The 22,909-nt window shown below is 46.6% G+C and overlaps 1 protein-coding gene across 1 annotated transcript; it reads right to left on the bottom strand.

Annotated features, from left to right (window-relative positions):
* Window positions 1-7,447: 7,447 nt before the first annotated feature.
* On the bottom strand, window positions 7,448-17,370 carry LOC141046791 (lysozyme C-1-like). Its single transcript, XM_073541417.1, has 4 exons — window positions 17,238-17,370; window positions 14,948-15,106; window positions 7,880-7,958; window positions 7,448-7,514 (listed from the first exon to the last, which is right to left on the bottom strand). Exons 1-4 carry the CDS (start codon window positions 17,368-17,370, stop codon window positions 7,448-7,450), a joined length of 438 nt encoding a protein of 145 aa, XP_073397518.1.
* Window positions 17,371-22,909: the final 5,539 nt, after the last annotated feature.

Below are 22,909 nucleotides of genomic sequence, written 5' to 3'. Positions count from 1 at the left end.
AGTTGGGGTTGTCAGTGTGCTCTTGGTGATGCTCCTGTTTTCTCCACCTCTCCCCAGTCGCAGGATGTTCCTGACTATTTGGCTGATTTTTATGATGTATTTAGTGAGAATAAGTCTGCGTCTTTGCCTCCTCATAGGAGTTATGACTGTGCAATTGAGTTGAGCCCCGGGTGTAAATTTCCCAAGGGTTGACTTTTCAATTTATCTGTACCCGAGCATGAGGCTATGCGATCTTATATTAAGGAGTCGTTGGAGAAGGGTCATATTAGACCATCCTCTTCACCCTTGGGTGCTGGTTTTTTTTCGTGGCCAAGAAAGATGGTTCATTAAGGCTAAGTGCACACGTACCGGAACGCTCGCGGAAATTATCGCGAGAATTCCGGAATTCCATTCCGCGGGAAAATCGCATTTTAAATTCCCGCGGAAAACTAGCATTTTGCAAGCGTATTTAGCTTGCAAAATGCTAGCGTTTTCCAAGCGATCTGTAGCATCGCTTGGAGAACTGATTGACAGGTTGGTCACACTCGTCAAACGTAGTGTTTGACAAGTGTGACCAACTTTTTACTACTGAGGCTGCCTATGCAGCATCAGTAGTAAAAGATAAAGTGCAAAAAAAAAAAAAATGGTGTTATTCTTACCTTCCGACGTCCCGCGCAGCCGTTCCCAGTAATCCTTTGCGAAAATGCCCATGATGACGTCAGTTCTCGCGGGATCGCGATGTCTCGCGGTAATTCGCGATGAGGTCGCGCGAATGACCGCGAGACTTCGCGATCCCGCAAGAACGGACGCCATCACGGGCATTTTCGCAAAGGATTACTGGGAACGAGAGCGTGAAGAGAAGCAGGAAGGCTGTGCGGGACATCGGAAGGTGAGAATAACAATTTTTTTTATTTTAAATTCTATTTTTTACAGGGATATGGTACCCAAAGCCCGGAGGACAGTCTCCTTTCCTCCGGACCGTGGGTACCATCCGCAAATGTTCTGCTTACTTTCCGCATGGTGTGCACAGCCACATGCGGGAAGTAAGCGGAACAATGCATTCCTATGGGTGCGGGATCGCCGCGATTCCGCAAAATTAATGAGCATGCTGCGTTTTTTACCGTGAAGCGATTCCGCCGCGGTAAAAACCGCAGCATTAGCACAGCATTGCGGAATCCCATAGGAATGCATAGGATGCTTATTTTTCGCATTTTCGCTGCAAAATCGCGAGGCTAAAACCGCCGCGGAAACGCGAAAAAAACGCCACGTCTGAACTCAGCCTAAGGCCTTGTATTGACTATCGTTCCCTCAACGAAATTACTGTTAAATATCAGTATCCGTTACCCCTGATTTCTGATCTATTCTCCAGAGTTAAAGGTGCTTGCTGGTTTACCAAGCTTGACCTCAGGGGGGCGTATAATCTTATTCGCATTAAGCATGGGGATGAATGGAAGACGGCGTTTAATACTCCGGAGGGACATTTTGAGTACCTGGTGATGCCTTTTGGGCTCACTAATGCCCCTTCTGTCTTCCAGTGCTTCATGAATGATATTTTCCGGGACTTTGTGGATAAATCTTTGATCATCTATCTGGATGATATTTTGATCTTTTCCAGGGATTGGGACTCTCATGTGGAACATGTTCGGACTGTGTTCTGGATTTTGAGGGAGAATTCCCTGTATGTTAAGGGATCGAAATGCCTTTTTGGTGTACAGAGGATTTCATTTTTGGGATTTATTTTGTCTCCGTCAACTATTGAAATGGACCCGGCCAAGGTACAGGCCATTTATGATTGGGTTCAGCCCACTTCTTTGAAGGCCCTCCAGAAGTTTTTGGGTTTTGCTAATTTTTATCGTAAATTTATAGCTAATTTTTCTGGTATTGCCAAACCTTGTTTTTCACACGTTCTGATTTTGTGGTCTCTTTTCTTCCGGGCACTAAGAATGTCAAGGCAGACGTCCTCTCTAGGAGTTTCTTTGCTGATTCTCCTATTGTGACAAGCCTGCTACCATCTTAGGTGAGGGGGTAGTTCTTTCTGCCATCTCGCCCGATTTGAGACGTGCTCTGGAAGAGTTTCAGGAGGACAAACCTGAGCGTTGTTCCATTGGAAAATTGTATGTTCCTGACCAGTGGAGGAAGAGAGTAATGTCTGAAGTTCATTGCTCCGCATTGGCTGGTCATCCAGGTATTTTTTGTACTAGAGATTTGGTGAGTCGGTCTTTTTGGTGGCCCACCTTGTCTCGTGATGTCAGGAATTTTGTGCAGTCCTGTGGGACTTGCTCCCGGTCTAAACCTTGTTCTCGCTCTAGTGGGTTGTTGATGCCTTTGCCAGTGCCCAGGAGGCCATAGACCCATATTTCAATGGATTTTATTTCTGATATGCCTGTCTCTCAGAGAATGACCGTTATTTGGGTGATTTGTGATAGATTCTCTAAGATGGTCCATCTTGTACCACTCCCTAAGTTGCCATCTTCCTCAGAGTTGGTGCCCTTGTTTTTGCAACAGGTGGTTCGCTTGCATGGGATTCCTGAGAACATTGTGTCTGACAGAGGAGTTCAGTTTGTTTCTAGATTTTGGAGGACTTTTTGTTTCAAGCTGGGAATTCAGTTGTCCTTATCCTCTGCGTTTCACCCTCAGACCAATGGGCAGACGGAGAGAACAAACCAGACTTTGGAGTCTTATTTGAGATGTTTTATTTCTGCTGATCAGGATGATTGGGTTTCATTTTTGCCCTTGGCCGAATTTGCTTTAAATAATAGAGCTAGTTCTGCCACTTTGATGTCACCTTTTTTTTGTAACTTTGGGTTTCATCCTCGACTCTCTTCAGGGCAGGTGGAGTCTTCTGCCTGCCCAGGTGTTGACACTGTGGTGGAGAGAATGCACCAGATCTGGGACCAAGTGGTGGATATGTTGTCTCTCTCCCAGGAAAAGGCCCAGCGGTTTTCCAACCGGCATAGGACCATTGGTCCCCGGTTTAAGGTGGGTGATATGGTTTGGTTGTCATCAAAGAATATCTCTATGAAGGTGGCTTCTCCAAAGTTTAAACCTAGATTTATTGGACCTTACAAGATTTTGGAGATTCTTAATCCGGTCTCTTTTCGATTGGCTCTTTCTGTTACATTCAGGATCCATAACGTGTTTCATAAGTCTCTGTTAAAGAGGTTTGTTGAGCCAGTAGTTCCTGTGGTGGGACCTCCTGACCCTGTATTGGTTGAAAGTAATGTGGAATATGAGGTTGAGAAGATACTGGATTCTCGTCTGGCTAGACAGAGACTCCAGTATTTGGTTAAGTGGAACGGTTATGGCCAGGAGGATAATTCTTGGGTCTCTGCATCCGATATTCATACCGAAAGATTGGTTCGTGCTTTTCATCGGGCCCATCCTGATCGCCCTGGTGGCATGGATGAGGGTTCGGTGACCCCTCCTCAAGGGGGAGGTACTGTTATGAGCTCATTTTCTCCTTCACCTTTGATGTCCGATGAACTCCCTCTGCTGGTGAAAGGAGGTAGTGAAATTGATTTGGATGGGAAAAACCTGTCATCTGAACAGGTGGAGTGTGATTGGACATCCGGAATCTCTGAGTGGATATAAGGCCACTGACGTCCTGCTGGGTTGCTGGTGATCCTCTCTGCTCTGAGCTCTGGCCTCCAGTTTAGTCCTGTCTACTAAAGCTAAGTTTCTGCTCTGCTATTGTTCCATGAGATTTTGTCTGGTTTACTTAGTGTTTGTGTTCAGCCAGCCCTGGTTGGGACTGGCTGAACTCCATTTTTGTCTCTGATCAGTTGATCTCTTTGCTCTGTTTTCAGAATATACCTGAGTGCTGATATAGTGATTTTGAAGTCTAGTGACTTCAGGGCCTTTTCTATCAGACGTGTTGGACATTATTTTTGGCAGGGTTTTTGCGTGATTGCAGACAGTTGCTTTTCTTTCCTGTCCTATCTAGTTAGTGAGGGCCCCATTGTTTGCTCAGCCTATCTTTCTGCCTGTGTTTGTGTTTTCATCTGTTTTCACCGTCAATACATGTTGGGGGCTGTCTATTGCTTTGGGGTCTGCTCTGGGGCAGTTTAGATTTCCCCTTTCTTTCTTTAGGTTTATTTAGTTCTCTGGCTGTGAACGAGTTGTCTAGGACCACCGTAGGAACACCCCACGGCTACTGTTAGTTGCTGTGAATAGGATCAGGGATCTGCAATCCGCTAGCTACCAACCTCTCCGGTTTTCTGGACTTAGCTTGTATTTTGTTTTTTTTCCCCTCCGGTGACTTATTCATAACACAATCCCAAGGTATGGTCGGAACAAGTCTCCGAGGCCTTCTCCGTCATCAAGATCCACTTTGCTGGCGCTCCTATCCTCCACCGTTCCGATGTGGATAAACCCTTCATCCTAGAGGTAGATGTCTCGTCAGTCGGTGCTGGAGCAGTCCTTTTTCAGAAGGATGCTCAAGGTCGGAAGCATCCCTGCTTCTCCTTCTCCAGAAACTACTCCATCGGGGACAGGGAGCTGCTGGCAATGAAGTTGGCCTTCTCTGAGTGGAGACATCTTCTGGAGGGAGCTCAGTTCCCCTTTCAGGTGTACACCGGCCATAAAAATCTGGTGTACTTGCAAATGGCCCAGCGCCTGAACTCTCGCCAGGCCAGATAGTCACTTTTCTTCTCCCATTTCCGTTTCACCCTGCACTTTCTGTCCGGTGAGAAGAACGTCCGGGCTGATGCCCTCTCTTGCTCCGTGGTGTCAGCGGAGGAGGAGGATGCTGGGCCTCGGCTAATTGTCCCCTCCGAGAGTCTGCGGACCGTGGTTCCGGTCGCTCTCGAGTCAGTGCCGCCGGGCAAGACTTTTGTCCGTCCCCACCTGCGGCCAGAGGTCCTTTCGTGGGCTCACGCGTCTAGGGTGGGCAGTCACTTTGGGATGAAGCGGACCACGGAACTCCTGGCAAGGACATATTGATGGCCGCATATGGCTCGGGACGTGGGAGAGTACATTCGGGCATGCGTCTCCTGCGCCCAGAACAGGTATTCTAGGCAGAGACCGGCCGAACTACTTTACCCCCTACTGGTGGCAGACAGACCTTGGGAGATGGTCAGCATAGATTTCGTGGTCGGCCTGCCCAAGTCCAGTGGCAGCACTGTCATCTGGGTGGTCACCGATCATTTTTCGAAAATGGTGCACTTGGTGCCACTCTCGCGGCTGCCTTCTGCCCAAGGTCTGGCGGCGTTGTTCATAAAACATGTGTTTCGCTTGCACGGTATGCCACACAACATAGTTAGTGACCCGGGGTCCCCAGTTCGCGTCCCGGTTTTGGAGGGAGCTCTGCACTCTGCTCAGTATTGAGCTATATTTGTCTTCTGCCTATTACCCCAAGACGAACGGGTTGGTTCAGAGAGCTAACCAAACCCTGGTCACATACCTGAGACATTTTGTCTCAGCCAGGCAGGATGACTGGGCATCCTTACTACCGTGGGCAGAATTTGCCCTGAACAACGCTGTAACCGATTCCACCGGTCAGACCCCGTTCCTCCTTAACTACGTTCAGCATCCGCGCGTCCCTTTCCCGATGCCAGTGTCGTCCACTGATTCCAGGGTGGCAGACTGGGAAGTGGAGGCTCAATACATTTGGGACCGCACTCAAGATGCCATCCGGGCCTCTAAGGAGAGAATGAGGGCGTCCGCCGACACGCATCGGCGTCCCGCTTCCCGCTCTGACATTTGGCCCTTGCGACTTAGTGTGGCTCTCTGCCCGTAATATCAGGCTGTGGGTCGAGTCCACTAAGTTTGCGCCACGTTACCTTGGCCCCTTCAAGGTCCTTGAGCAGATCAATCCAGTGGTCTACCGCCTGGCCCTTCCACCACACTTGGCTTTCTCCGACACCTTCCACGTGTCTCTCCTTAAGCCTGTTCACATGTCCCGGTTCTCCAAGTCATCTGCCAGGACATCAGACCTGCCTTTGGACGAGTTTGAGGTCAATGCCATTGTGGGATGCAAGGTGAGGCGGGGCTAAAAGTTTTATTTGGTGGATTAAAAGGATCATGGTCCAGAGGCTCGCACCTGGCAGCCAGTGGAGAACATCCACGCTCCACTCCTTATTGTGGCATTTGAGCATAGCGAGTCTGAGAGGAGGGGGGGAAATGTTAGGCGTCGGGTCACTGTCGCTGCTCAGCAAGAATCCTGAGCTTTGCCTTCGGCGGTCTCCCATTCCTCTCCAGCTGCAGTAGAGCCTGCTCAGCAGACTCGTCAATCCCAGCGCTCTGCTCACACCAGCATTGTGGGTTTGGTTGCTGCTGCCACTTCTGGTTCAGCTATAGCAACGCATGCTGGTCAGCAGCGAACGACTCCAGGGACTAAGTCCTCCTTTTGGTCCACTGAGCATGCCCGTGGGACGATCTCTCATTGGAGATCAGAGGTCACATGTTCAGGTCCTTCTCCAACTCGGATTGGACCATCAGGGGGGTCCTGGAAGGATGCGGCTATAAAATGTTCGCATGGCGACCCCGCCATGCGCTATGATAGACTCTGATGCTATAACGTTTAGTGTGTGTGAGATGACAGATGTATGAGACTGGTGACTGACTCATTAAGATTTTGCTTCCTCTGATACGTATGAGTTAGGGTTCAGGGATCAGAGTAGCGCTATAGTTCTAGCACTGCTTAGCGCCGCAGTCTAGTCTCTCGCCGTTCTCTAGCACCTTGGGGCGTCGACCAGTACAGGCCCTACGTACCGATGCTACCGCTGTGTCTGCCAGAGCAGCGCCGCGCTCTGTTGCGTGCGCTTACCAGCACAGTTGTTAGGCTGGTTGGTGGTTATCACCAGGGTAAACATTGCATTTGCTCTGAGTGGTGCTACATATAGCAGTGACCTGTGATGTTAACAGGTCTCGCTTACACGCCGGCTGGTGTGGACTCCGTGGAGTAACAGAGTCCGCCTCTGCAAGCGCCGGGTCAGGGGTTACCCGCCGGTGTCCGGCTTTCTCATACTTTATATCTCGCTTCATTGCTTAGCTGCAGGTTATCACCTCTGTACGGTGGACCCTGGGCTGCGGATGCACCTCAAATCCTATTACCATCTTTATTATTGGGTGCGTTCTGCCAGCCCTTAACAATGTTTTGACTTATGTGTTGCCCTGTAATGTCTTATTTTGTTTGTACAAGTACTCTCTGAATGGTAAAGTGTTGCAGAATATGTTGATGCTATAGAAATAAAAATTATCCTTAATTATCATTATTGTTATGCAAAACGTTGGACAGGCTGCAACCATAGTTTCTATCAAGACCAGAATTTTCAGGACTTTGGCCACCCTAACTTTGGTAAGGACCTTGTTATTATTGGCCAAGAAGATAGTGAGAAAAATAAGAGGAAACATATATACTCCCTTCAAAATCTTTATTCCCCAGTTACTTTTAAATACAATTTGATCATATTTTAAAAGAACCTGCGTATTTTTTTTAAGGCACCGCCATGGGGTCTTCATCTTTCCCTTACAAAGCACATCCACTGACAAAGCTGCTCACATCCTTGTTTTTGCAGTAGCTGTTCCAGGCCACCCTGTAAAGAATTAAAACAAATATTATGCTGTGTATGGCGATGTGATGGTCTTATATTAACCCTGAACTAACTTTTTTCAAATAACAAGAAAATTTGACTGAATGTGAAAAAAATATTCATAGAACAATTGCTTCTTATTAAGTAACAAAAAAATCTCCACAAATATTCTTCTATAAATAGTGTCTCGGAGCTTTGTCTAGTTTTTCTAATTAGCATTATTTGAGTGAATGGGATAAGCTACAATATCATACTCATTCCCTAGATAAAAGTAGAGCTGTTTTTGTAAACGAGGCACATCCTTTTTAAACCTGGACAACCCCTTTAAGGTTAATTTTCAGAAAAAAGTTACTTAAAAAGTTACTTACCAGGCTCCCATGCCATTTGGATCTCTGACAACTCTCTTGGCACATGTAATGTCATCACTGATGTCATCATTCATCAAACCTTTAAGAAAATCACGTTAGAAGTTGTTATTTTAAAAGATAAAGTATAATCTGCATGTCGTTCAGTTCTTGTTTTACAGAGGTTTTTAAGATTGTAAGAAAAATCCTCTTTATGGGGGACTTTGTTGTTAGTTGTTTATTGATAAATTATTTTCATTTATTTTCTTTAATAAGAAAATGAAAGAAATTGTATATATATATTTTAGGAATGGTGCCCTGTGATGGTGTGATATGCTATGTGGATATCATTTTTTGTATATTCCTATTTTTCTATTTCAGTCATTTTCATAGTGTTTTTCTTATTACATTGTAAGTCTACAGCCTCACTGTATCTGTCTCTTGATGACCCCCTGTAGTGCATTAATCCCTAAGGCCCTTTGTTCTCCTCTGGGAGGCCTGGAAACCGGCCCCAACTTGTTTGACTACCCCTGGACAAGGAAGGGGGTGGGGGGAAGAACAGCAGCTGGACAGGTCAGTTCCGTTGTGGACAGGATCGTGTTCAGACAGCACTTCAGAGAGAGAAGGACCCATTTTATCCTCTGGTGCTAGAGTTTTGGAATCTCGTTTCCCTGGACATTTTATCTTGATACTGGACTGCATTCTTATTCTGGACTATCTTATCCTTTGTGTGGTGGACTGAATATGGACCTTTTCGTATTTTTGCCTGAATAAAGGTCTTGGAATTGTTCACTCTTCGCTTGCTCTGTTGATTGTGTGATACCAGAGAAGGACCCCATGACAACTGGTGGCAGCGGTGGGATCAACAGAGCATAACCCAATGGAGAACCACCCACAGAGTGAGTACAGAAATTGGACTGTATGCAGTTTACAGGAGAGAGCCAGAGACCTGGGCCTGAACTACCAGGGACTGACTAAAGAGGCTTTAATCGATCTACTGGTGGGCGCTAGCCCGGCCACCTCCTCCCAGATGTCTGAAGGACGAGCGCTGGAGACAGGGATCCCCTTCCAGAAAAGCCAGTGGTTGGTGTGGTACGAAGAAGAGATGGCGGTTCTGGGCCCCGGCGTCTCTCAGGAGTACAAGGAGGAGGCTGCCCGCCGGGCACAGCGGAGACAGGAAGCAATGGAGCTTGAAAAAGGGAGTAACGCAATGTGGAGTGTAACCCCAACAATCCGGGAGCCTGTACGGATTACCCGGACAGAGTTTAAGCCATTTGATGAGGCTTCTGGAGATGTGGAGGGGTTCCTCAAAGACTTTGAGCAGCAGTGTGCTGTGATGGAGGTGCCCCACTCTAGCTGGATGCGTTTGTTAGTGGGGCTCCTGAACGGAAGCATGGCGGAGGCTTACCGAACCATTGATGCACTGCGGAACCGGGATTATAACATTGTAAAGCGGACTATCCTGGATTACCATGCTATCACCCCAGACTCATATAGGGTCAAGTTCTGAGACCTCCCATGCACCACGGGGGGATCGTTTAGGATGTATGCATATAAGATGTCCGAGGCATGTCGGAGATGGCTGGAAGCAGAAAACGCCTTTACTGTGGAAGATGTTATACAGGCGTTCCTTATAGAACAATTTCTTGCCAAGTACCCTGCAGAGGTACGGGAATGGGTCCGGGAGTGCACGCCGTGTACCGTGGATAGAGCTGCAGCCCTGGCTGATGAAGCCCTTACTATCCGGCCGCAATGGAGGAGGCTTCTGGACAGTGAACCACGGCCTGCTCCTGCGCCCCGTCCCCCTCCAATTATATCTGCCCTTCCACCTAGTCGCAAGCCGGTGACAATCACGCCTCACAATCCTAGGCCCCAACAGTTCCGACCACGACCTGGGGGTATCACAGAGAGGAGGTGTTATGGATGAGGGCAACCTGGACATTTGCAGTCTGGCTGTCCCTCCAGGATTCGGAGGGAGCCCCACGCAGCCCCACCTCATCCAGTGCATCTTCTACACTCCACCACACCTGAGGAAGAGCTACCACCACCCCCACCAGAGTGGACCACGGCACCATAGATACCCCTCCTGGAGTGTACGGTCTCCGGCCTCTGTCCTTTAGCTACTCAGAGCAATGGCAACGCCACCTGCAGGATGTCTTTATTGATGGATACAAAGTGTCAGGATTTAGAGACACGGGGGCATTCTTGACTATCGCTGACCCCCGTGTGGTTCGACCCGAGGCAATTTACCAGGGTCCGGGAATTCCCATTGTCCTGGCGGGGGGTGACCGCAAATATATACAGCGAGCTTCTGTGCGTTTGGATTATGGTTGTGGAGAAAAACTGTGTTGGATTGGAGTTATGGGAGGACTTCCTGCAGATATCCTCCTTGGGAATGACATTGGGGAGTTACAGTGCCAATTTGTGGGAGCAGTCACCCGACTACAGGCCGTTCAAGCACTACGTCATCCGGACCCCACCGGGGAGCAACCACCACGAACCGCATCAGTGTCGGTAAGCAATACTTTCGCTGCTACTACATTGGGAGAGTCTTGGGACAGAGAGGAGTTTAGGAGAGAAATAGAGGGTGACACTACCTTAGCAGCCCTTAGACGAAAGGCAGAAACTGGGCACATGGGAGATAATGGGGATGGCTTCACTCGAGAAAACGGACTGTATTATCGTGTAACAAAGGGCAGTGACCAGGGCAACCCTGATGCAACAACCAGGCAACTCATTGTCCCTCAGAAGTACAGGGCACAGCTACTTCAACTGGCCCATGACATCCCCTTGGCTGGGCATCAAGGGAGAAAAAGGACTGAAAAGAGACTCACCCAAAGTTTTTACTGGCCGGGCGTCTCGCAGTCGGTAGCCCATTATTGCCGCACCTGCGATGTGTGCCAGCGAATGCGGCATCCAGGAGCTCGACATAAGGTACCCCTGCAATCCCTGCCCATAATTGAGGAATCATTTCAACGTGTAGCCGTCGACATCATAGGTCCTCTGGCCCACCCCAGCAGGTCGGAGAAAAAATATATCCTGACCGTGGTGGATTATGCCACTAGGTATCCTGAAGTTGTTGCCCTGTCCAGTATTACAGCAGTAAAGGTAGCCGAGGCCCTTGTTACCATCTTTACCCGGGTAGGGTTTCCTAGTGAAATATTGTCGGATCAAGGCACTCAGTTCATGTCAGATCTGGTCCAGTCCCTATGGCATACCTGTGGTGTTCGAGCCATTCGCACCACCCCATACCACCCGCAAGACCAACGGACTATGTGAATGCTTTAATGGAACCCTAAAAATATGCTGAGGGCTTTTGTTGACATTGAAAAAGACTGGGAAAAGTACCTGCCACATCTCCTCTTCGCCTATCGGGAGGTTCCCCAAGAGTCCACAGGGTTCTCTCCCTTCGAACTACTGTTTATCCGGAAGGTCCGTGGGCCTCTCACTCTTCTGAAAGAACATTTGGAGGGAGACATCTCAGATACCGGAATGCCCATCGTTCCCTATGTTCTAGAGTTCAGAGACCGTCTCGCCCAGCTAGCTACCTTCGCTAAAGAACATCAGCGAATGGCCCAGTCCAGACAAAAAACCTGGTATGACCATAATGCCAGGAACCGGGAATTTATGGAAGGACAGCAAGTGCTCATGATTACTGCTTCCCCTGCCAACAAGCTTCAAGCAGTGTGGGAAGGCCCTTATCAGGTTGTCAAGAAAATTAATGACACTAACTATGTTATTGCCCTGGACTCTAGTGGTCGATGACAGAAAACCGTCCACATTAACATGCTGAAAGACTACCACGACCGATCTCTGCCTGTTCTAGCTGTCTGCCACCCCCCTAGTGTTACCGCCGCCGACGAGTATCTCCCAGATCTCCTCCAGGTTGCCCAAGCGGGAGGATCACTGGAACAAGTGCCCCTGGGCTCCCATTTATCGGATATACAAAAGGACGATATTGTCGCCGTACTAAGGCCGAGGGATGCTGCTTTCTCCTCAAAGCCGGGGAAGACTACTCTCACCAGCCACCATGTGGAAACCCCCGGACAACGCCCCATCCAGCAGGCTGCCTACCGGGTCCCAGAGGCTGTTCAAGGCATGATAAAGAACGAACTGGAGGAGATGAAACAACTGGGAGTTATTCAGCCATCTCACAGTTCTTGGGCCTCTCCTGTCGTCCTGGTCCCCAAGAAGGATGTTACAACACGATTCTGCGTTGATTACAGACGACTAAATGATGCCACCAAGAGTGATGCTTATCCCATGCCCAGGATTGATGATCTATTGGATCGTCTGGCCAGTGCCCAATTTGTGACCACGTTAGACTTGAGCAAGGGGTACTGGCAGATACCCCTAACGGAGGACGCTCGGGAGTGCTCAGCCTTCATTACTCCATTTGGGCTTTATGAGTTCCTGGGAATGCCCTTTGGGATGAAAACTGCCCCCGCTACTTTCCAGAGACTGGTGGATCGACTGTTACAACAATGCAGATGACACTAAACTCTGCACGGTAATCAATACAGAGGAGGACAATTTTATATTACAGGAGGATTTATGTAAACTAGAAGCTTGGGCTGATAAATGGCAAATGAGCTTTAATGGGGATAAATGTAAGGTCATGCACTTGGGTACAACGAACAAGATGTATAATTATGTGCTTAATTGTAAAACACTGGGCAAAACAGTCACTGAAAAAGACCTGGGTGTATGGGTGGACGACAAACTCACATTTAGCGGCCAGTGTCTGGCAGCTGCTGCAAAGGCAAATAAAATAATGGGATGCATTAAAAGAGGCATAGATGCTCATGAGGAGAACATAATTTTACCTCTACATAAGTCATTAGTGCGACCACACTTAGAATACTGTGTACAGTTCTGGTATCCGGTGTATAAGAAAGACATAGCTGAACTGGAGCCGGTGCAGAGAAGAGCGACCAAGGTTATTAGGGAACTAGGGGGTCTGCAATACCAAGACAGGTTATTACACTTGGGGTTACGGTATTTAGTTTGGAGAATCGAAGGCTTAGGGGTGATCTTATTACAATGTATAAATATATGCGGGGACAATACCAAGACCTTTCTAATGATCTTTTTACTCTTAGACCTGTGACGGGGACAAGGGGGCATCCTCTACGTCTGGAGGAAAGAAGGTTTAAGCATACTCACAGACGCGGATTCTTTACTGTAAGAGCAGTGAGACTATGGAACTCTCTGCCATATGATGTTGTAATGAGTGATTCCCTACTAAAAATTAAGAAGGGACTGGATGCCTTTCTTGGAAAGTATAATATTACAGGGTATATACACTAGTTTCCTTAATATTGTGTTGATCCAGGGAGCTAGTCTGATTGCCGTATGTAGAGTCGGGAAGGAATTTTTTTCCCCAATGTGAAGCTTACTGTTGCCACATGGGTTTTTTTTGCCTTCCTCTGGATCAACATGTTAGGGCAAGTTAGGATAGGATATGGGTCGAACTAGATGGACTTAAAGTCTCCCTTCAACCTTAATAACTATGTTACTATGTTACTAATGTCAGGACTTTGCCTGTGCTTACTTAGACAACATCGCCATTTTTAGCACAACCTGGGAGGAACATCTTAAACACTTGGGCATAGTGCTGGACTGTATCCTTACTGCAGGACTGACCATTCGCCCTGATAAGTGCCAAATAGGGATGGCTGAGGTGCAGTACCTCGGGCATAGAGTAGGGGGTGGAACACTAAGGCCTGAGCCTGCCAAGGTGGAAGCCATTAGCAACTGGTGTAGACCCCAGACTAAACAGCAGGTACTTGCATTTTTAGGAACTGCTGGTTACTATCGCAAATTTGTTTCTAACTTCAGCACCTTGGCCAAGCCCCTAACCGACCTGACCCGCAAGAACATGCCTAGGAACGTGACGTGGACGACGGCATGAGAGGATTGCCTTTTCAGCATTAAAGACTGCCCTCGTCACTGCTCCTGTCTTGGCTGCCCCGGATTATAAACACAGGTTCCTCATGCAGACAGATGCATCCACCTTTGGGATTGGGGCAGTACTTAGCCAAGTGAACGCCGCCAGAGAAGAACATCCTGTTGCTTTTGCCAGTCGGAAACTACTGGATCGGGACGTTGCCTATGCCACTATTGAAAAGGAGTGCCTTGCCATCGTATGGGCGCTAAAAAAATTGCAGCCATACTTGTATGGCAGAGACTTTACGATTGTTACAGACCACAACCCCCTCACATGGCTGAATCGCGTATCAGGGGACAATGGAAGATTGCTGTGGTGAAGCTTGTCCTTACAACCCTACAGCTTCTCCATCCAATACAAGCGGGGAAGCCAACACCAGAACACCGATGGACTGTCTCGACAAGAAGAACCATAGGCTCCCCAGGCCGACCTACCCCTGCCACTGTACAAGGAATTATAAATAACTGAGCAATGTGGACTAAAGTGAGCAGGCCAGAGGTCTGTGTAGACCTCATGGCGTGCTCACTTATTATGGGGGGGGAGAGGTTGTGATGGTGTGATATGCTATGTGGATATCATTTTTTGTATATTCCTATTTTTCTATTTCAGTCATTTTCATAGTGTTTTTCTTATTACATTGTAAGTCTACAGCCTCACTGTATCTGTCTCTTGATGACCCCCTGTAGTGCATTAATCCCTAAGGCCATTTGTTCTCCTCTGGGAGGCCTGGAAACCGGCCCCAACTTGTTTGACTACCCCTGGACAAGGAAGGGGGTGGGGGGAAGAACAGCAGCTGGACAGGTCAGTTCCGTTGTGGACAGGATCGTGTTCAGACAGCACTTCAGGGAGAGAAGGACCCATTTTATCCTCTGGTGCTAGAGTTTTGGAATCTCGTTTCCCTGGACATTTTATCCTGATACTGGACTGCATTCTTATTCTGGACTATCTTATCCTTTGTGTGGTGGACTGAATATGGATCTTTTCGTATTTTTGCCTGAATAAAGGTCTTGGAATTGTTCACTCTTCGCTTGCTCTGTTGATTGTGTGATACCAGAGAAGGACCCCATGACATGCCCTTTCAGATATTCAGCATGCTAGAAACAATTATGGAAACCTTTTTATTAGTGTTAGTTTTTACTCACTAGTACAGCTGATGCTACATGCAGAAACAGCTCCAGATGTCTTTCCATCATTACACCACCAGTAGCTATTGATCTGGAAGATGCCATAGTCCCGGCTCCCGCCATTGTCGTTCAATGCGTTGGTGGTATAGCGGCTTTCATAGTAAGCCATGCACATCCCTTTAAAAAGAAAATTAATTAAAAAAACAAATAAAAAAGAAGCAATAATGATAAATACATGTGCATCAAAGTTCTGACAAAATGTTGCTCTCATCAACAGGTGGAGGTTTCCAGCACGGCTTCCTTTGTAGACCTATTGTGGTCAAATACAGGATAGCCATGTTGAAGACCACATGGTCTTTCCCATCAAAAGGAGCCATCCTGTTTATATTGCTTCATATCATAATATGGCCTCCCTCCCCTCTTTTGAAGGAGATAAGTGTGGTGAGACCCAGAACCTGGTTCCTCATGCAGAATTGGATTTGCTGGGGTCTCCGTCTGGTCCCACTCCCAGTGGCACTGGGTACTCAAGGATTTTATGCTTGCTTGCCCCATCTCCTAATTTTTGCTAGCTACCAAAATAGGACACAGACTGAATCATACCGTCTATTAAAATAAGTCATTAACCCAACATGGTTGGGCCATTTCTTCCAAGAGCCCGATAGCAGTCCCATAGTGTGTGCTTTTGGAGCTGGCAAATTTTAAGTCCTCTCCTTCCAACCCCTTGTAGGAAAGAAGAGAGACTGCTGCAATCTGGAAAACCACAATGTCTACAGTGGCAAAAGTAATTGTTTCAATCTGAGCTTTGACTGTTTCTATAATGCCAACCTGAGCGTCAGCTGTCTAAAAAGTGTCAACCTGAGTTTCAGCATTCTCTGTAGTGCTACCCTTAGCTTTGAGATGTCTCTTTAATGTTGAGTAGACCTTTGACTGACATTGAGCATTGCATTTTGGGTGTCTCTGTTGTACCCACCTGATCTATAGGCTGACTTGTTAGCTAACCTGAATTTCACCTACCTCTATTGTGATAACTTGAGTATTGGACCCTGTCCATGGTGCCATGCTGAGCTTAGGCTGTCGCAATGTTGCCAGCATGAGTTTAGGCTGCTGCTACCGTGTCCACCAAAACTTCAGCTGTCTCTAGAGTGCAAACCTGTATTTTGAGAGATAGCTATGATGCCAACCTAAGCCTCAGTTGTTTCTATAGGGCCAACTTGAGCTTTGAGCAGACTCTTTGATGGCAACTAGAGCTTTGGCTGCCTCTATAGTGCTAACATGATCTTTGGCTGTCTCTATACTGTTATGTTTAAATTTATCAGTCTCTATTGTGCCAATCTAAGTTTTAGTTGTCTCTATGTGCCAATCATGTTTTCAGTTGTTTCTATGGTTCCAGCCTGAACCTTAGACAGCCTCTTTGGTGCCAACCTAAACTATGGCCTACCTCTATGGTGCCATCCTGGTCTTTCGCTGTCTCTATTGTGCCAACCTAGTCTTTGGCTGTCTTTTGGAAGTCTTTATGGTGTCAACCGGATCTTTGGCTATCTCTATGGTGCCATCCTGATCTTTGATTCTTTCTACGGTTCCAACCTGATCTTTGGCTGTCTTTATGGTGCCATCCTGATGTTTTACTCTTTCTATGGTGTCATCCTGATCTTTGGCTGTCTCTATGGTGCCATCCTGATCTTTGACTTTTTCTTTGATGCCTACCTGATATTTGGCTGTCTCTATGGTGCGAGCCTGATCTTTGATTCTTTTTATGGTTCAAACCTGATCTTTGGCTGTCTCTATGGTGCCATCCTGATCTTTGATTCTTTCTATGGTTCCAACCTGATCTTTGGCTGTCTCTATGGTGTCATCCTGATCTTTGATTCTTTCTATGGTTCCAACCTGATCTTTGGCTGTCTCTATGGTGCCATCCTGATCTTTGATTCATTCTATGGTGCCAACCTGATCTTTGGCTGTCTTTATGGTGCCATCCGGATATTTTTCTCTTTCTATGGTGCCAACCTCATCTTTGGCTGTCTCTATGGTGCCATCCTGATCTTTGACGCTTTCTATGCTGCCAACCTCATCTTTGGCTGTCTCTATGGTGCCATCCTGATCTTTCACTCTTTGTATGGTGCCATCCTGATCTTTGGCTGTTTCTATGGTGCCATCCTTATCTTTCACTCTTTCTATGATGCCAATCTGATCTTTGGCTGTCTCTGTTGCATATACTAGCTTGATGCTTTCTAAATGGTTATCCTAGAGACCTACAATTAACATCACTACATAGACAGAGGTAGGAAAGATGAAGTGGGTTTATACATACAGTTGGCAAGACTGTAGCCATAGTATCCATCAAGACCGGCATTCTTCAGGACCTTGGCCAGATCACATTTGCTGAAGACCTTGGCATCACTGGCCACAAAGAAAGTGAGGAAGACTAGACAGAAGACCTTCATTGTGTTGAGCGTTGGCTTAGCTAAAGGCTTGCCGAGGAGCAGTGGTTACTGGGCCTGGTAGGATTTATATATGGAGGGGTTGTTTGCACCTTTAAGTAACCATTAACCAGAATTTTATAAATGTACAGATAATAGATGTTATTTACTATGGAAAATCTCTCAGCTGCTTTATGCGTATTGACTCTTTTTACCGAATCGGTAGCACCCTCAGATGGAATTTATAGCAAATCTACACCTCTATATACTGTGACTAATATCTCAACCAGATAAAAGGGGATTAGGATGGTGAAAAATTAGCACTGCTTAGGATCGTTTTGTCACAGTAAAAATGGAATTCTGGCTTTAAAATTATTTATTTGCTATGTTTTTTGGAGCTGTTCAAACGCCTTTTTCAGGCAAAACATGCATATGTCATAGATAATATATTCAGACCATTAGGCCGCGGCCACACTTACAAGTGTGATGCGAGAATCCTGCCCGAGTCTCTTGCGTCAATACCTGGCACTGCCATCGGCACTAGGAGCGGAGTGTGCGGCTGCATGTATTTCTATACAGCCACACAATCCGGTCCCGGTATTGATGGGAGACACTCGCGTGAGTTTCTTGCATCACACTCGCAAGTGTAACCCCAGCATTATACACCCCCCAAGGGCAGCAACTACCACGTCAGGTGTTCAAATAATCAGTTGTCAACTATAATGTGCCAATGGGATACAGCATCATTTGCACTGAATTGATTACCAGAATATTAAAAAACAGTTACACTGTTAAAAAAAGAATAACATACATGCAATTATACAATGATTAAAATTAATATAAAACATGTTAAATAATAGTTCTTTGGTTAATTGTCCCTTTTCCACAAAATATCTTATAAATCTTGCTAACAATCCCCCAGTGTTATTCAGTATTCTCTATACACTGGCGACACGGAGGAAAAATTGTTGTCTCGTTCTTGCCAGATGTTGGATTTTCGCATCTCCTCAATTCGCGGTCTTTGCTAGATTTTTGATTTCATAATGCACCAAGTGTTTTCTATTGGTGAATGGTCTGGACTGCCGGCAGTTGATTCATCCCCAAACTCTTCTTCATGCTGCTGTGATGGATGCATTATGTGGTTTACCATTGGCTTGCTGAAATATACAGGGGAGCTTCCTTGTAATAGATGCCGTCTCGATGTAGCCGATTTTGCTCTATCTCCTCTATATAACGCTCAGCATTGATAGCATCTTTCACTTGTGAGTTGCCCTTTGCCATAGCCAATAATGCAGCCCGGACCATGGGAGATGCAGAACTGTGCGCTGATAACAAGCTGGATGGTCCTTCTCCTCCTGAGTCTGCATCACATGGTGTTTGTGGTTTTCATAAGGAGTTTAATGTTTTATTTCCTCCAACCACATAACAGGTTTCCTTTTTTCCTCCGTCCATTCTAAAAGGAAGATGGCAGCGTTTCCGGACTGTGCTGATATCCTGCTTCTTCTTCACATGATGGAGCTCTAAAAGGAACTTGACAGCATGTATGAGACACCGGCTGTATGATTGCAGCCAAATTTTGACTCTTTAATGCGGCATTGTTTCAGAGAATAATATACTTAAAAAGCCTCCGGGGACCGAGCTGCCCAGGAGACTAGTCGGAAAGGAGAATCCCCAGCAGCTTATCCCCACCCGCTCAAGGAGGAAGCGGCATGTCAGTCACTGGCAGTGGTCCAGGAGAAGCTGCTGCGGACGAGCCTTCACTATTCACCAGTGCGGCTCAGTCTCCAGTTACTGGACATAGAAAGTTGCTTTCATTAAACGCTGCAGTGTATTATAGTGAACCATAGCGGGCTGATATCATGCAGCCACTGTCTTATACATGTTATCCGTATGTATCAGCAGTCAAGTTCCCTTTATCTTGCATTTGTGGATTGTACAGCCAACTGTGTGCACAGACAATGATTTCTGGAAGTGTTCCTGCTCCTGTGCAGTGATTTCCATGACCAAACTCTGTCTGTTATTAATGCAGCTACGCATGATGGCCCGGAGATCACAAGCATCCAATATTCACCATCAAGGATTTCTCCAGATTCTTGTGATGATATCCAGGGCCGGTTTTAGGCAAAGTGGGGCCCTAGGCAAAGCTAAAATGGGGCCCCAAATGCTAACATATTGCACATCACACAGATGCACTTCGGTTGTAGTTATATGCGCTGAGTTCAGGCCGCTAAATGAGTGTGATCGACAATATTGAAATCGTTCAACGCTTGTTTCCCGGCCTCGTTCCACCATCTGAGAAAGAATGATGGGGACAGAATGATCACTAATGGATCACTAACAGATCACCATACAGTATCATGTTATCAGCAGGACATCTACAGTTTACACTCCATAGTCCTCCATATAGTATAATACACTACTCAGCCCTTCATATAGTATAAACTCCCCAGAGTCCTCAATATAGTATAATACACTCCTCATAGTCCTCCATTAAACTATACTGCTCAGTCCTCTATATAGTATAATACACTCCTCATAGTGCTCCATATAGTATAATGCACCGCCATAGTCATCCACGTAGTACAATTCAATTCCCATAGTATAATGCACCCCATAGTTCTTCATATAATGTATTTCCGATAGTCCTCAATACAGTATAATGCAGCCCACATACAGAGTATAATGCAGCCCTGCCATACAATATAATGTAACCCCCATAGAATATATTGAGGCCCCCTCTTACAGTATAATGCAGCCACCCCTTAGAGCATAATGCAGCTGCCCCTCAGAGTATAATGCAGTCACTCCACAGAATATAATGTAACCCCCCATAGAATATAATGCAGCCCCTCCATAGAATATATGGCAACCCCCTCATAGCGTATAATGCAGCCCCTTATATAGTATAATGTAGCCCCTCCATAGAATACAATGTAGCCTTCCTCATATAGTATAATGCAGCCCCCATAGAATATAATAAAGCCCCCATACAATATAATCTAGCCCCCCATAGAATATAATGCAGCCCCCATACAATACAATGTAGCCTCCTCATATAGTATAATGTAGCCCCCTCATAGAGTATGATGCAATCACCCCCCCATAGAATATAATAAATATAATACAGCCCCCCCATAGAATATAATGTAGCCCCAAATAGAATATAATACAGCCCACCTCCCCATAGAATATAATGTAACCCACCATATTATATAACACAGCCTCCCCCATAGAATATAATGTAAAATGTACCCCCTTGGTATATAACACAGCTGCATAGTATATAGCCCAACACCACATGGTATATAGCACAGCCCCACATGGTATATAGCACAGCCCCACATGGTATATAGCACAGCACCACATGGTATATAGCACAGCACCACACGGTATATAGCACAGCACCACCATGGTATATAGCACAATACCACCATGGTATATAGCACAGTACCACATGGTATCTAGCATAGTACCACATTGTATATAGCACAGCCCACTATGGTATATAGCCCAGCATGGTATGTAACTCAGCACCACATGGTATATAGCCCAGCATGGTATATAGCCCAGCACCACATGGTATATAGCCCAGCATGGTATGTTGCCCAGCACCACATGGTATATAGCCCAGCATAGTATATAGCCAGCACCACATGGTATATAGCCCAGCACCACATGGAATATAGCCTAGCATGGTATATAGCCCAGCACCACATGGTATATAGCCCAGCATAGTATATAGCCCAGCATGGTATATAGCCCAGAACCACATGGTATATAGCCCAGCATAGTATATAGCCCAGCATGGTCTATAGCCCAGCATGGTCTATAGCCCAGCACCACATGGTATATAGCCCAGCATAGTATATAGCCCAGCATGGTATATAGCCCAGCACCACATGGTATATAGCCCAGCATAGTATATAGCCCAGCACCACATGGTATATAGCCCAGCATAGTATATAGCCCAGCATGGTATATAGCCCAGCACCACATGGTATATAGCCCAGCATAGTATATAGCCCAGCACCACATGGTATATAGCCCAGCATAGTATATAGCCCAGCATGGTATATAGCCCAGCACCACATGGTATATAGCCCAGCATAGTATATAGCCAGCACCACATGGTATATAGCCCAGCACCACATGGTATATAGCCCAGCATAGTATATAGCCCAGCATGGTATACAGCCCAGCATGGTATATAGCCCAGAACCACATGGTATATAGCCCAGCATAGTATATAGCCCAGCATGGTCTATAGCCCAGCATGGTCAATAGCCCAGCATAGTATATAGCCCAGCATGGTATATAGCCCAGCACCACATGGTATATAGCCCAGCATAGTATATAGCCCAGCATGGTATATAGCCCAGCACCACATGGTATATAGCCCAGCATAGTATATAGCCCAGCATGGTATATAGCCCTATAGCCCAGCACCACATGGTATATAGCCCAGCATAGTATATAGCCCAGCATAGCATATAGCCCAGCATGGTATATAGCCCAGCATGGTATATAGCCCAGCATAGTATATAGCCCAGCATGGTGTAGCCCAGCATGGTGTATAGCCCAGCATGGTATATAACCCAGCATAGTATATAGCCCAGCATGGTATATAGCCCAGCATAGTATATAGCTGCCCCCGAATGGCCCCACAGTCCAGTGCTCACACTGATATATTAAAAAAAAAAAACACTCCTCACTTTCTCCTCGTGCATGCGCTGCTCCCGGCTCCTGTCTCCTGCTCTGCCTGGTACACAGTGAGTGCGCAATGATGTCATTGTGCATCCGCTGTGTCAGAGGCAGAGCGGGGAATGATGGGAGAGAGCGTCAGCTGACGCTCTCTCCTCCATCATTGCTTTGAACTGTACTGGCAGTCGCTGGTATAGTTCAATGCGGCGGCGGGGGGAGTCGGCGCTGGGGGCAGGCGGGCCCCCCTGCCTCACAGATGCCCCATAGCGGCTGCGTGATGTGCCACTAGCTGGGGTCCCCTGGGGGAGCGGGGGCCCTAGGCAGCTACCTGGTCCCCTAACGCCGGCCCTGATGAGATCTTGTCCTGTAGATGAAGAATATTCAAAGTCTTTACAATTTTACATTGAGGAACATTTTTCTGAAATGAATGCACAATTTACACACACAGATTGGTGACCTCTGACCATCTTTGCTTCAGAGAGACTCTGCCTCTCTGATGTGCTCTGTTATACACAGACATGTGATGACCCTCCAGCTGTTTCTCAGTACCACTGAGTTTTCCAGACTTCTGTTAAACCTGTCCCAACTGTTTTGAGATGTCTCGCCGACGTCCGTTTCTAAATTACAGTAGTTACTGTAGGTTTTTCATAACAAATGTAAAAATGTCCAACGTCCCACTTCTGATCTGTCCTGTGTTCTCCATTTTACACAGCGGCTAACCTTTTTTGTAATGAGGGTTGTACATGATGTATGACGTTACATTGTATATTCTGTTATATGAGATGCTATTGAGCAGCCGCGTCCCTCTGTTATTACGGCACATATATGATATTATACGGCATTTTCTTACATTGTGAATGTC

This window comes from Dendrobates tinctorius, unplaced genomic scaffold, assembly GCF_039654945.1.
Source record: "Dendrobates tinctorius isolate UK_male_01 unplaced genomic scaffold, ASM3965494v1 ptg000120l, whole genome shotgun sequence".
NCBI classification, from domain to species: Eukaryota; Metazoa; Chordata; class Amphibia; order Anura; family Dendrobatidae; genus Dendrobates; species Dendrobates tinctorius.
The sequence above is the reverse complement of the archived record's forward strand: the minus strand, read 5'-3'. Positions and strand labels throughout refer to the sequence as shown.